Below are 14,931 nucleotides of genomic sequence, written 5' to 3'. Positions count from 1 at the left end.
TTCTGCCACCACTTGTTACTTGGATCTCAGCCAGTTGTTGCCTGTTGCTAGCTGTTGTTGTTAGAACTAGTGAATTTAGGTGGGAACTCTTAGGTGCTTGGGGCTGGAACTCTGAACAGAAAGCCACCTCAGTCCAGGGATTTTTTTCACTGCTCTCTTGAGAGGCGATCATCAAAGTGGTGCCTGCCTGGAAAGGAATGGGTAGGACAATTCCACCAAGACAGACCATACATTTCCAAGGACTAGGGTCAGCTGCGTTCCCAAGATCTCAGGCCCCTCAGCCGGTCAGCCAGTGAATTGACAAAAATGTATGGAGCTCTCGTCATGTGCCACACACAGGCCAGGTGCTGGTGATACAGAAGTGAGCAAGACATGCACGCTCTCTGCCCTCAGATAAATTACAGTCTAACTGCGACAGTGTAGACAGTTTGGGATTTCCATAGCCCAGAGGAAAAAAGTCCATTTGTCTCCTGGGGAGGCTCAATTGTGCTGCGAGTTAATCATATTGTTATTAATAACTCCCTCTCTTATTGAGAGCATATGAAGTGTCAGGCACCATGGAAACATTCCATTCGAATTCTTCTCATGATACTGTGGGAATTAGGCTCTGAAGAATTCTGTGACTGGCTCAGACCCAGCAGGTAGGCAGTATTGGAGCCAGGATGTAAATCTCTCATTAAGGGTCTCCCAAAGCTCAAACTCCCACTGGTAAGAAGATATTTAGTCTGGTGTCCCAGGCGGCACAAGGAGGACCTCGGGTAGGGTCCCAAGAAAGACCAGGAAACGGAGGAACCTAGCTGATATGGCTTATGGGATGGAGTTCACAGCTTGTCTCAAGGGTTTTGAGAGATGGCAGTTTTTAGGTGGTGAGTAAATGTAGTGATGTTGCTGACAGGAACTCAGCATTTCTTGTTTTTCATCAGTGACTCAAGAAAGGACACCCTGAATCTCCTTTTACTTCCTAGAAGTCCAGGCAACCTTTTCCATATCGTCTGCTTCCCCCTTCTACCCCTCCCCCACCCTCCATGCTCTGAGAAAGAGCGATTTGCACCTGCTTCCTTCCTACCCCACCCCCAGCCTACCTCTACCCTGGCAGCCTCCCATCACCAACAGTGGAGAGCAGAGAAATAGGCGTCTTCTAGTGCCTCCGCCACCCTTTACTTTTTCCGGGTACACATGAGTCAGTTGGGGGAAGGCGGCTTTCACCTTGGCTGATAGTTCTGTGACTTGGGTCTGTCTACTGGATGAATTCTGCTGGAAGATGGAACACAGAAGTTTTCTGTCTGGCCTGATACTGGCTGCCCTTCTCTCCCAAGGTAAGGCTTCTCTGGGTGGATGGGGGCATCTTGGAGAAGGGACCTAAGGGGGACATTACCACCTGGAATGTGGTCCACTCGAAAGTCCTTCTCAATGCTAGCTTCAATTCACCAGGCAGCGTTGTCAAGGAGGTCCATGTTGGGATGTAGCACAGGGTCTGGGAAGCACAGGCTCTTGGCTCTGACTGACTCCAGCTAGGGGTGCATCTTGGCCTTGAATGTCTCTCTGAAGACCTTAGGCCAGAGATCTGTAGGAAGTGTTGCAGTATGTGCGTGCCTTAGCCTAGGGCTGGTAATGGGAGCACTGTTCCTTCTAGGGCAGAGAGCCTTTGGGATCCAGGACTCTTGGTCATTTGGCCATCATGATGTCACCACCTGGGGTCATGGCCCAGCACTCAGGGGAATGCTTTAAGAGAAAAGTTAAATTGAGGCTGAGCAGGAGGGAGGGCAGATTTGGGTTGGTAGAATGACCCATTCATCCACGTTTACCTGGTTTTAAAACTGATACTCTCATGTCCCAGGTATTCTCTTAATCCCAGGCAAACTGGGATGAATGGTTACCCTAGTAGTCAGCTTCTTTGGGACATCCAGGATTTCCATTGGAAACGGATCCCCAAGGAATACATGACTATGCGATGTGGAGCATCTGATGTACATGTATCTCCCTGAGAATACATGCATTTTCTCCTGACCTGCTACAGAGGCAAGAGAAATGGCTCTTCGGGGGGTTTTCTAGAGGATGCTCTTCTATCCAAATTGGTAACTGACTATGAATCTCAGGAAGAATGTAGATTCCATTTTTTCCTGGGATTGGAGATATAGATTCCAGTGCCTCTGTGGGCTGTGGAGATGCTCTCAGTCACAGCAGTTCAGTGGATCTAGAAAGGTGCCGTTCATACCTCCAACCCTTAAACTCCCCACAAGACTTGACCTGTGTGGAGCCCCAAGAACAGATTCAATAAAAAGTTTTTTCCTGTCCCTCTCCTCCTAAGCAAGTGTAGAACAACTAAAAATCTTTACATGGGATTTGCCCTAGGTCCCCTTTTGGACCACTGGGATGGTAATTCATATTAGCTTCTCTCCTACCCCCAGCCGTCACTGGCCATAGGAAAGGCTTTAGTAGTACCATTCCCTTGGTAGTGGTTGGGGCAAGGGTGGGGCGAGGAGGCAGAAGATGAGAGGTTGACGTGGGAATGTTGCAGGCGGCTGGGAAGTAGAATTAGAAGGTTTCTTGGAGAAAAAAATGTGGACATCTCCAATTGAGTACCATTCTTCTGCCTTTCTTTTATTTTATTTTATTTTATTTTAAATTAGCATACATCTTTCCAGTGATGCCTTTTTTTTTTTTTTAAAGAAATTCACGTTCTTTATTTATTTATTTATTTATGACTGTGTTGAGTCTTCGTTTCTGTGCGAGGGCTTTCTCTAGTTGCGGCAAGTGGGGACCACTCTTCATCGCGGTGCGCGGGCCTCTCACCATCGCGGCCTCTCTTGTTGCGGAGCACAGGCTCCAGACGCGCAGGCTCAGTAATTGTGGCTCACGGGCCCAGCTGCTCCGCGGCATGTGGGATCTTCCCAGACCAGGGCTCGAACTCGTGTCCCCTGCATTGGCAGGCAGACTCCCAACCACCGCGCCACCAGGGAAGCCCTCTTCTGCCTTTCTATATCTCTTGGGTGTTTTAGCAGTCTGGGCTCCCCTCCTACTTCTAATCAGTGGTCTGAACACATTTCCAGGAAGGTTCTTGGATCAACCCAGCTCCACGTTTTCCTCTTTTGCTCCATGTCCATCAGGGCCTGTCCTCTGTTTGGATTGTATCCTCATGTCCTTCTTGGTCCCTGCAGTTTGTGGGGGGCCTATTGAAGCACTTCTCTTGTGACTTCCGTCTCTCTCACTAGAAACCATGTACTATTCTAGACTTGGAAAGTGGTCCTTCTTAAGTATGAGCCTCAGCAGAACAAGGAGTCTGGTGCAGACCAAAGAGCTGGTTCCAACTGTGGTATTTTTTCCCTTAGTGAGCCCCTTAAATGTCTCTGTGGAGGAACTTGAGGACAGAGTATTTTTGAGATGCAGTACCAGTATCACGTGGCTAGAAGGAACAGTAGGACAACTGGCCTTAGGCAATAAAACTATGGACTTGGGAAAACGCAACCTGGACCCACGAGGAGTGTATGTGTGCAATGGGACAGATGGAAAAACCAGCAAAACATCTACTCTGCAAGTATACTATCGAAGTATGTGCTTCCAGGACCCTTTGGGTTGGAATGGATGGGGCCTCTGGATATGAGAACTTTCTAGGTGTAGGAGCTCTGGTGTACCAGTCTGTGCTCTCAACAAACTGGGTTGCTCTCGTAATGGTATGAGCCAGATTTTGGAGCCCTGAGTGGGAAATAGCTTAATGGCAAAAGAACAATAGGGACCTTGTGACCCAAGCAGTAGGGGCTTGGTTGGGAGAGTGGTTGGCCTACTGCCTTGTTTAAGTTCCTACAAAGCTGAGACAACTTCTTGGCTCTCCTCAGGGATTTCTTGGGTTGAAGGTTAGAGGTAGATGTAGCAAGGCTCTCAGCAGGACTTTTTCCAAGTTTGGGTCTTGGCATGAGAGACCCTGGGGCTGCCCTAAGAGGCAGAGATGGTTCCCTGATCTTGAAGACCCTCCACCTCTCCTTCGGCCTCCCCTCCCCCGCAGTGTGCCAGAACTGTGTGGAGCTGGACTCAGCCACCCTGGCAGGCATCGTCATCACCGACATCATTGCCACTGTGCTCCTTGCTTTGGGAGTCTACTGCTTTGCTGGACACGAGACTGGAAGGCTCTCCAGGGGTAAGTGGAAAGGACAGAACATGTGTGTGTTGTGGCTGTGAATGTGGGTATGAGTGTGTACCTGCTAAGGAATGGGGCTGGAGGTGGGTTGTGTCTCATCTGGGGGTCACTATTGCAACCTCCTAAGGACTCCTACAACTGGTTGCTGACAGAACTTAGGTGCCCATATGGCTCATGCAGACTTCCAAGGGTGTGACCAGCTGCAGTCCCCCTGCAGCATTCATGGGGTCTCACTGTCCCATCTCCTAGGCCCTTGTTGACTCTCTTTCCCTGGTTCTTCTAGCTGCTGACACTCAAGCTTTGTTGGGGAATGACCAGCTCTATCAGGTGAGCCTTGAGGGGAAAAGGATGAGAATGGGGGGAGGAGTGAGTGGGGATGGAGAGCCTGATACTAGGTTTAATGTGTATGTGTGTGAAGGTCCTAGTGGGGAATTCATCACTGGGGAGTCTGGAAAGGCCAGGAATGAGCTCTCATCTCTGGGGTCTGCTGGGGTTCTCCCTGGGAGAGTTCTGACACTGCCTCACTGTTTCTCCTTCTCATCTCTTAGCCCCTTCGAGATCGGAATGATGCTCAGTACAGTCGTCTTGGTGAGAACTGGGCTCGGAACAAGTGAACCTGAGGCTGGTGGCTTCTAGGCTCATTGGTTATCGACTGGACCTTCTCTCCTTGCTCAGCCAAGAAAGCTGTCCTCCTTCACTCAGCAGGCGCCTGGACTTTTGAAGGCTACAGGACAAGGCATGGGAGTGGCCCTGACTTGACTGGGCCCTTGCTCTCCCTGCCCATCTGTGTCCTTCCTTCATCACTTCCCTCCTCTGCCCCACATGGACCGTGTGATGGGCAGTCTCCCACTACATCTTGACCCACTGGTGTTTCTGTCCTGGTGGGCTCCCTGGGTGCAGGATCGGCCCCACCACACTCTCTTGGCTCCAGTCCCCTATTATAACCCTTCTACGGCTTTGACTTCCTCACCACAGTGGAGGGCGGGCTGCTGTGTTTAGGGACACAGCCACTCAGAAGTTTCCATGACATCATGAGCGGAGGTGGCAGAGACATCAAAGGTCCTGAGGATCACTTCTTATCAAGGCTCCGAGAGTGTGTATGACAAAGTCCCATTTCTGCTAAGGGGCTGGTCTTGGCTTTATGACCCCTGTGGAGTGCTAGCCACTACCTACAAGGAGGTCTCAGCCAAGGCCCCTTCAGTACCCTTTTCCCCTGTATAGAAGGTACCATTCTATTTTCTTTCCGCAGAACCTGTCCCTGCCCCACCCCTGCCTTCTGCATAGTAAACTGACATCAGAAACTCTTCATCAATTAAAACATACTATCCTTCTCCACCCACTTGGAAAGCTGGAGTCTGAGACTGGGTGGGGAATTAGGTTATTTTCAATAGATGTCATCTTTAGCCATTGGGTTAGTGGTGGTTCTGAAACTTTGGGATTTATTTAAAAAATACACACTTGGGTCCCACTTGGGGACACTCTTGTGTCCTCAGGTGATTCTGAAGCAGCCTCAATTCAGAGAATCTCTGGTTTAGCGGAAGAATTGAAGCTACTTATTCTTTTGTGTCCTTTACGCCCATTCCTGTCTACCATGTGTGGGAATCCCTCTTTTTTTTCTCTGCATAAGAGTAATTCAATAAACTTCAGAACAGTTTAATGAGAGATGGGAGGTTTTCTTTTTAAAGATTTTTTTGATGTGGACCATTTTTAAAGTCTTTATTGAATTTGTTATAATATTGCTTCTGTTTCATGTTTTGGTTTTTTGGCTGCGAGGCATGTGGGGTCTTAGCTCCCCGACCAGGGATCAAACCCACACCCCCTGCATTGGAAGGCAAAAATTTAACCACTGGACCACCAGGGAAGTCCCCAAGAGTGGGAGTTTCTTAGACCAGGGTTCCCAAAGGAGAAAATTATTAACAACCACATAGCCAGAGATCTGGATGATTCTGCCCACTAACTCCTCAAGATACACACAGACCCTAACTTTGTTACAGACAGAATGAACTTCCAATTTACACATGTTTCATTCATGGTTGTGATTCATTCCTACCCTTTATACCCTACTGCTGCAGTCCTCCTAGCCCTAGATCCCATTTTCACACTGGATCCCTCCACCTTGGGCAACTCTTCCACAGCTTGCATTGCACCAATACTTGTGTCCTTCCCATGCTCTGCACACTTCCTTTGACCCTGTGCTCCTCATATACCCTTATGTCCCCCTCTACAGCTCACCAGTTCTCAAAATTCACTGCACATTGGAATCTCCTGGGGAGCTTTCAAAGTACTGATGCCTGGGTGACACCCCCAGAGATGCTGATTATACTGGGTTGGAACATCAGGACTTTTCAAACTGCTTAAGGTGATTCTAATGTGAAGCCAAGGATGAGAAACACTGACCTTCACCTGAGCCCTTCTGGAAACTTGGGTCCCTTCAGCTCTCTTTTTTTGTGTGCTTTTAAAACACAGCTTTACTGAAGTAAACTGACATGAATAAACTACATATATTTAACTTGTAAAATTTGATAAGTTTTGGCATATGTGTACACTTGTGAAACATCACCAAGACTGATAAGTATGAACTTACCCAATACCCTGGACAGTTTCCTTGATTGTCTTTTGAGTGTTTCCTGGTTTTGGCTATTACAAATTAAGTTGCTATGAACATTCATACATAAATCATTATATAAGTCATACGCTCATATACAAGGACATACACTCTTATCTCTATTGGATAAATACTCAGGAGCGGAATGGCTGGGATACAACTTTTGAAGAAAGTAGTCTGGCTATTCTAGGTTCTTTGCAGTCCCATATGAATTGCCTTCTCAGTTACTACAAAATGCGTGCTGAGAGTTTGATCAGGATTGCATTGAATTTATAGATCAGTTTGGAGAGAACTGACATCCTAATGATATTGAGTTTTCCAGTCCATGAACACGTCTTTTGTCAGATTTATCCCTAAGTGTTTTACTATATTTTTGATGATATTGTTTATGCTATTTAAAAATTTTTGATTTCCAGTAGTTCCTTGAAATTGTATAGGAATACAATTACTTTTTGTATATTGATCTTGTATCCTGAAAACTTCCTAAACCCATTTATTAATTCTAGTAGCTTTTTTTTTTGTAGATTCCATTGGATATTCCATATATTTGATCATGTTGTTTGTGAATAAAGACAGTTTTTTATTTCCAGCTTTTCCATTTCCAATCTGGATCTGTTTTACTTCTGTTTCTTGGCTCATTGCACTGCTAGAACCTCCAGTACAATGTTGAGTAGAAGTGGAGAGAGGACAGCCTTGCCTTATTTGTGGTTTGTTTGTTTGTTTGTTTTTAAGTTCTGGGTCCATTCTAAATATTTATTTATTTGGCTGTGCAGGCTCTTAGTTGCAGCACGTGGGATCTTTAGTTGCGGCATGTGAACTCTTAGTTGCGGCATGTGGGATCTAGTTCCCTGACCAGGGATTGAACCCAGGCCCCCTGCATTGGGAGCACGGAGTCTTAACCACTGGACCGCCAGGGAAGTCCCGCCTTATTTGGGATCTTAGGGGGAAAGCACTGTTTTTCATCATTAAATATGATGTCGGCTGTATGTTTTTCTTAGATGCCCTCTAACAGGTTGAGGTCATTCCCTTCTCTTTCCAGTTTGCTGAGAATTTTAAACAAAAATAGTTGTTGAGGATTGTCAAGTGCTTCTTCTGTATCCATTGAGATGATTATATGGTTTTACTTTTTTTGTCTGTTAATATGGTAAATTACATTGATGGCATGATCTGTTAAACCAATCCTGCATTCCTGAAATAAACTGTACTTGGTCATTATGTATTTTTTTTGTGTGTGTATATTATTAGATTAAATTTGCTAAAATTTTGTGAAGCTTTTTTTTTTTGGCTGCGATGGGTCTTCGTTGCTGCGTGTGGGCTTTCTCTAGTTGCGGTGAGTGGGGGCCGCTCTTCGTTGCGGTGCACAGGCTTCTCATTGCGGTGCCTTCTCTCATTGCAGAGCACGGGTTCTAGGCACACGGGCTCAGTAGTTGTGGCTCGCGGGTTCTAGAGCGCAGGCTCAGTAGTTGTGGCGCACGGGCTTAGTTGCTCTGCGGCATGTGGGATCTTCCCGGACCAGGGCTGGAACCCGTGTCCCCTGCATTGGCAGGTGGATTCTTAACCACTGCGCCACCAGGGGAGCCCGTGAAGCATTTCTGCATCTATTCATATGGGATATTGGTCTGCAGCTTTCTTTTCTCGTAATGTCTTTGTCTGGTTTTGATATCAGGGTATGTTAGTCAGGGTTCTTCAGAGCAACAGAGTTGCAGTTGATGTTGCACGTTGAGCCCAAAGGAAGGTCTAGAGACAGAAAGAGCGCCCTCTTCCTCAGAGGACCTCAGTCTGCTTTTTCTTAAGGCCTTCACTGATTGGATGAGGCTCTCCCACATTATAGAAGGTAATCTGCTTTACTCAAAGTCGACTGATATAAATGTTAATCTCAGCTAAAGAGTACCTTCACAACACAATGAGATGTGTTTGACCAAATATCTGGGTACTGTGGCTCAGCCAATCTGACACATAATATTAAGCATTGCACGTGGTAAGTTTGGTCTTCATAGAATAAGTTGGAAGTATTCTCTCTTCAATTTTCTGAAAGGGTTTGTATAGAATTGGTATTATTTCTTCCTTAAATGTTTGATAGATTTCACCAGGGAAGCCATCTTGGTCTGGAGTTTTCTTTGTGGAAAGGTTTTCAACTCTGAATTCAGTTTAATAGCTAAAGGGCTATTTTGGTTATCTAGTTCATCTTCAGTGAGTGGAGTGCCTTCTCCTTTGTCTTCAAATTCTCTCCATCCTTCCCTTCAGGGCCCAGATCAAGTCTCTCCTCCTCCATGGAGCTTTTGCCGACCACCTCAGCTCTCCCAGTTCCTCCTGGGAACACTGACAAAACCGTCTATAGCACTTCTATGCTTACTCACATTGGTTCTGTCACTGTTTAACTTTTTGCATACTTGGCCACTCATATAATTGTAAGCTCCTTGAAGACAGGAACTGTTTGTATCCTTTTAGTACTTAGCACAGTGTTGGTCTGTCACACGAGTGATTAGAAAAGCACTCATGGAAGGAATACCTAAGCAATTCAAAACAGAATTTTAAAGTCAGGAAAATGGAGAGCATTTCTAATGATCACAGTCAGCATTGGGTAGCTGTTCAGAGCATTGGAGTTGGACAGCCTTGGCTGCTAATTCCAGCTCTGTCCCTGACTAACTGTGCACCTTGAGTGAATGACTTCCCCTCTTTGAGCCCCCTATTCTCATCTGTAAAATAAGGACATCTACCTTGTCGGTTGGTCATCATAGGATGAAATGAGATAACGCTTGTAAAGTGCTAAACACAATTTCTAGAGCAGAGTACATGCTTCCTAAGTGTTAGCTATTATTGCTTTCATTACGCTGAGCCACACCTCCCTTGCCTGGGCAGCATCAAATATACCTGGGACAGAACTGCCACCCCTGGGCCAGCCTGCTGATCAGCAGCTATTGATGGTCAACGTCACAAAAATTCCTTTTGAGCCTGAGTGCTGAGTGCTTACAGGGAGAGAAGCAGCTTCAGCAGGGACCAACAAATAGAAACTGTAGCCACAAGACCAAGGCTGAGTGTGTCCAGTATGTGGAGACTGCTAACGACAAAGGGCTTTTCTGAGTCGTGGTCACACTCTTCAATAGTCCTGGGGTCAGCAGAGAGGTTTCTGAGTGCAGAGAGGGAGCAAGGAGAGCCCACTGGTTTGGGCTGGGCTGAGAGGTCCGCAGTGTTCTGGCGTCTTCTCTCTGCAAGCTGAGTGTGTGCCCTGGGAGAGTGGAAAGAAACCCTCCCACAACACGAGTCTCTGCTGCGCTGCACCCGGTCCCTCGCTCAGAGTGCAGCCCACATCCTGGCCGCTAAACCACAGCCCGCCTCGGGCTGCAGGCTGTTGCCTCTCACAGTGGAGGGAGGGGGGCCTGCCCGGCAGCATCTCCTCCCCTCCCCTCCCTTCCCCTCCCCTCCCCAGCTCCGTGGAGGTGCTTCCTTTTCGAGGCAGCGAGGAAATGTGTGTCTGCTGCCTCCCCTTCACCTCCTCTCTTCTGTCTGCTGCCTTCACCTACCTTCGAAGGCCTCTGTTTCTGTCTCACCCATTTTCTGAGCTGACCACTCCATCAGGGACCCATCAGGCACTCTCTGCCATCCTTGATGTTTTTCTCCAAAAGACGTTAGGCAAACGATAATTTCTTTCTTTCTCTTTCTTTCTCTCTCTCTCCTTTCTTTCTTTTCCTTCCTCCCTCCTTCCCTCCCTCCCTCCCTTTCGCTCTCTCTCTCTTTTGATTTATTCCCTGATGCCCTTTCCAAAGAGAGCTTCAGATAATGCCTGTTTCAGCTGTGAAAACAGGTAGTACTGGCATTTGGGGTCATAGCTGGGAATATAGTCAGAGGAAGGGAGGACCTGCATTGTCTTAGGAAATGAGGCAGCCTCTGAGGGCCTCCCAGAAAAGAGGGACAGCAACTCTTTCAGCCAAATACACTTTATTTCTTTTCTCTCTCAGCTGAAAAGGAGCCTAGCACATTCATGGAGCTGCAAATGACCGTCTAGGGGCCTGCTGTGGAGACAGGGAGGGAAGGGGCACAGGACTAGATCTGGGCCAGGGTCTGTGAACAGGGCAGGACCTCTGCCAGCATTTACCCAGTCCATTCCCACAGAGGGTCGCCAAAGAGAGCTAGAAACAAGGAAATGTAGATGGAATAGTTAGGGATGGGGCAACTTCTATGCAGGAGAAGGAGGGAGCCAAAGGGAGAAGTAACAGCCAACAGGGCAGGAAGGAATGGGGGTATGTGAAGAACAGAAATAAATATCCTGATAAGAGGGCAGGCCAGGTGTGAGGGGTGAGTAGTGATGATGTTTCAAAGGATAATGAGGCAGCAATATCCTTGGATGGGGTCCAGGAGAGAAGGCAGGAAGGAGGCCGCTGGGGACAAGGCTGAGGGTGTGAGTTCCCCACAAGGCAGAGGAACAGTTCTCCTGTGGTGTCCAAGATTTGCCCAGGGAACAGAGAGTAGCAGTCCTGGAGAGGAGCCAGACCTGGGTCAGTGGGAGACAGTGTCTTCAGGAGCTGTCAGATGCCTCTCTGATTTAGGCCAGCATACAGGTCCCGCTGGCCTTTCCGGATGGGCTAGGGGTGGAATAGAGAGGGGTGGTCAGCAGGGTGGGAGGAGGTCACTCCTGAGAAAGAAGGGCCTCTGAAGAACCTTAGACCAGGGGTCAGGAGGCAGGCTCAACTGGTAAGAGATTTGATCTGGTCACCTCCTGTGAGCCTCAGTTTTCCCATCTCAAAAATGGAAAACTAAAGACCCAACTCTCAGGGCTTTTCTCAGAATTGAATGAAGTCACTCTTGCGAAAGTGAACAGCCCACACTTGACTGGTGCTCAATAAATATTTGTTGAGTTTGTCCAGGTGTGATATTCAAAATATTTAACAGTTGGTAGTGCCCAAACACCGAGCAATCAGAACAATCCTGGTGGTTCTCTGCTATGCCAGGCAGTAACTCTTCAGTTGTTCAATCTAGAGGTGGTCCAGTGGGGGAGGGGCTGTGATGTCTGGCAGTGTGTGTGCTGGGGATGGAGGATGGAGGAAGCTTGGGGCTATTCACCAGTGAAATATTTTCATATTCCAACAACTGGTAGGTGCATGCCGGTGGAACATCAGTCATAAGTTTATCATGCTAGAGTCTGGGTGTATGGTATTCCCCATGGCTGTCGCCCAGCTAATGAATAAGCCAGAAAAATAGGAGCAGCACCTCACCCCCACCACCCGTGGTTGTGGAAACCCTGCAGCCTTTGAGATGGCCCCGTTCTACCATGATGGATGCAGAGGCGGGCACGTGGTGGGTTGTCCTGGAGCCCTGAGGGAGGGGATTTGAAGTGTCTGATGGGCCAGATGCACAGTCCCATCTGTCCCCTTCTCTCCTAGAAAGACCCCTCCCCCCACTTTATCCCTTGTTACCTCATAGTCTGGGTTGGGTACAGGTGGTGGCCTCTGCCTGTTTTGTCCTGCAGAGGAGGGAAGGGAAAAGGATTCATTTCCATGAGGAAACACCAATCTTGTGAGAATGAGACCCAGATCAAGGAGGGCAAACTCCTCTCTACTTCTTTTTTCTATTTCAGCTGCCCTTTCTCTTTGCTTTCTTTCATCCCATCTCTAATGACCCCACACTGTCCTTATCATTTGTGACCTCAGCTAAAGGTCCTTCCACTGTTTCCTTTCCCACAGGTTGGAGTCGGGAGGGCAAGGAAAAGGCAGGAACTAATGTCCCAAAGTCTCCCCAAAGATTGAGGGGTGGAGTCTGATTACTCCAGAACACTGACAGGCACTTGAAGAAGCCCATCCTGGTAGTAAATGTTTTTGCATTTTTCAAGGGTGGAGAGGACAGGAGTGATCTGAAATGGGACACTCTCTGTCAGGATCTTGGCCACACTGGTGAATGTTCTAGAGAAGCTGTCTTGACCTAGCCCTGGACTTGCCAGCCCATCCTGGCCTGGGCTGGACATCCCCCCTTGGCGGGAATCTCCTCCATGGTCTTACCCCTGGGCCTGCTGCCAGCACCCGCTCCTCTCGTCACAGGCATGGCCTTGGCCTTTCTGCTCTTGCTCCAGTAATACACCAGCAGCAGCAAGCCCAAAGTGACACAGATGTCCACTACGATGATTGTGGCCACCACCATCAGATCTGCCTCCACGCAGTTCTCACACACTGTGGGGTGGGGAGTGTGGAGAGAAGAAGAGAAATCACACAGAAAGGAAGACATAGGACACTGGAGATGAGGAAGGAAAAAATGAAGGTCGTTCTCCCTTTAATACTCACCTGGCTGCCATGGTCAGACACCCCCTGCCCCCTTTCAACACGTTTATAACAACAAGCAAACTGTGGTGTGTATGGGTAGAGGTTCTGCAGTCAGACAGTCCTGGGTTCAAGTCCCAGCCATGCTACTCACTAGCTGTGAAAGTTGTGAAATGTGTGTTCAACTCACAAAACCTCTGTTTCCTCATCTATAAAATGGGAGTAAGATAGCACTCAACCCATATGGTGGTTAAGAGGATTGTGTGAAAAGCCCTGGCAAGTATTTGGTATAGTGCTTAAAACTTAATAAGCACTCAATGATTGTTAGCTATCATTATTGCTTATTATTATGCCTTAGTTTATGACATTTTAGTAGAGTGGCTTTGAGTCCTTTTTGTAAATCCTGAAGAATTCCTCTCTGGATAAAGCATCAGATAAACTAATATTGGTGTCCCGTAATTCTGGACATGATATAATGCAAAGGACCCAATCTTGTCTCTTGGGACATTGTAGTTTTAGATCTAGAGCTGACTGAGGTTACCCAGACAGCCCCATATTGGTGTTTAATCTATATTTCAGAAAACACTGATGCTGTGTGGCCCCAGACAGTCCCGGATTGAGTGTCGGAGAAGCACAAAGATGCCAGGAGACTGTGAGTTGGGTTAGCGGAAATATTGAGAATGCCCTTTAGAAATGGTCCTCCCTAAAGAGTCTAATAGTGCTTGCTCTGAAGATCTATATTACCTCTTGCTTTCAGGTAGAGCCTATGATTCTCGTCCTTTGAGCAGGTATAATAACCGCTGTTCTCTATTTCTGAAAAATCCTCCAGTAACAGTGGGTTGTCATAATGGGGCATTTTTATACCATCTTTTTTCCAAGTTATTTCCTCAGATACAGTATCCTCAGGGCATGTCAGCTTTACTCTGTTTCCAGAGATGGAGACTTGATATACTGGGGAATGGGAGAAAAGAGAAGGGAAATTAAAGGGAGAACCCAGCAATATTTAAGGCAAATTAGTAGCAGAAGAACCAACCAAATGCGGAAAGTCCTCTGACCTCCTAGATCTTAGATTTTCTTGTCAAAAGGGAACTCTGCTGGCTAGGGGGTATGAAAGAGGAGATATGTAGGAGAAGGGGCCCTAGAGAACCTTTTGAAGGTGACTTCAGAGTTTAGGCATGGACATGGGGACTTGGAAGTAAAGAAAATCTACAGCAGTCCTTATTTGTAATGTTTCTAAAATGGGAGTTAGAAATATGAGGTTGGGAGGACCTCAGTTCTTGGGGTTAATCTCTCTCAATCAGTTCCTTCTTCCCAACCACTGACTTGCATCATCAGATAGGGCAGAATAAAAGACTGATAAACTTACATTTCAGTGTTTGTGTTTGTGTAACTTCATCTGAAAATGAAAAAAGGAAGGAATGGTAAGAAAATAACCTTGGTTTAAGTTTAAATTGTAGGTGAAAAATTTCAAGTGGAACTAGATACTATCCCCAAGAATTCCCAAAGAGGGCCCGTTCTTTAGGGAGCTCCAAGTCTTGAAGGTGAGGTATGTACTTGTCCTATGAGATATGCTCATAGACACAACTCAGATACATCAAACTGAGAATATACCAGCATGTGCTTCTAGATTTAGATCCACTAAAGCTCAGAAAACCTTAAAAGCCTAAAGCTGAAAAATTCCAGTCGTCTTCAAGCTTATTCTCTTGCATTAGCAAGAACCATATTCCAGATAGATATGAAAGGGTCTTCTCAGAGCTAAAGACCTTCATATGTTTGAATCACTGATTCTTGGGCTTACCTGTTTTTCGTTATTCAGAAGTTCTTACTTATAACTAACAGAAACTCTCATAGCAGAGATCAAATATCTTTCTTCTTATTCCATCCCACTTTTCTGTTATTGCCCTTAAATTATGTGAAGCACTATGCACATTTTAAGGAAATAGTTATTC

General features: G+C 46.9%; 2 protein-coding genes across 2 annotated transcripts; one reads left to right on the top strand and one right to left on the bottom strand.

Moving 5' to 3' along the window:
* The first annotated feature begins 1,206 nt into the window (after positions 1 to 1,206).
* LOC103003761 (T-cell surface glycoprotein CD3 delta chain) lies at positions 1,207 to 5,734 on the top strand. The gene is made up of 5 exons (XM_007196590.2): positions 1,207 to 1,316; positions 3,330 to 3,548; positions 4,001 to 4,132; positions 4,416 to 4,459; positions 4,681 to 5,734. Exons 1-5 carry the CDS (start codon positions 1,262 to 1,264, stop codon positions 4,744 to 4,746), a joined length of 516 nt encoding a protein of 171 aa, XP_007196652.1. The 5' UTR covers positions 1,207 to 1,261; the 3' UTR covers positions 4,747 to 5,734.
* Positions 5,735 to 10,714: 4,980 nt separating this feature from the next.
* LOC103003476 (T-cell surface glycoprotein CD3 epsilon chain) lies at positions 10,715 to 14,376 on the bottom strand (the record flags this gene model as incomplete). The annotated part of the gene is made up of 5 exons (XM_007196589.2): positions 10,715 to 11,317; positions 12,149 to 12,195; positions 12,728 to 12,895; positions 13,727 to 13,933; positions 14,349 to 14,376. Coding segments are annotated over 5 exons (507 nt in total), but the record flags the coding sequence as incomplete, so codon positions are not given.
* Positions 14,377 to 14,931: the final 555 nt, after the last annotated feature.

The sequence above is a fragment of the Balaenoptera acutorostrata genome, chromosome 9, assembly GCF_949987535.1.
Source record: "Balaenoptera acutorostrata chromosome 9, mBalAcu1.1, whole genome shotgun sequence".
NCBI lineage: Eukaryota > Metazoa > Chordata > Mammalia > Artiodactyla > Balaenopteridae > Balaenoptera > Balaenoptera acutorostrata.
The sequence above is the reverse complement of the archived record's forward strand: the minus strand, read 5'-3'. Positions and strand labels throughout refer to the sequence as shown.

What these genes read in the sequence shown, in the direction of transcription:
- LOC103003761 (XM_007196590.2), top strand. Translation starts at nt 1,262, where the DNA reads ATGGAACACAGAAGTTTTCTGTCTGGCCTGATACTGGCTGCCCTTCTC. An exon ending in GGCTGCCCTTCTCTCCCAAG is followed by an intron (nt 1,317 to 3,329) that starts GTAAGGCTTCTC and finishes TTTTTCCCTTAG; the next exon opens with TGAGCCCCTTAAATGTCTCT. An exon ending in TCTGCAAGTATACTATCGAA is followed by an intron (nt 3,549 to 4,000) that starts GTATGTGCTTCC and finishes CCTCCCCCGCAG; the next exon opens with TGTGCCAGAACTGTGTGGAG.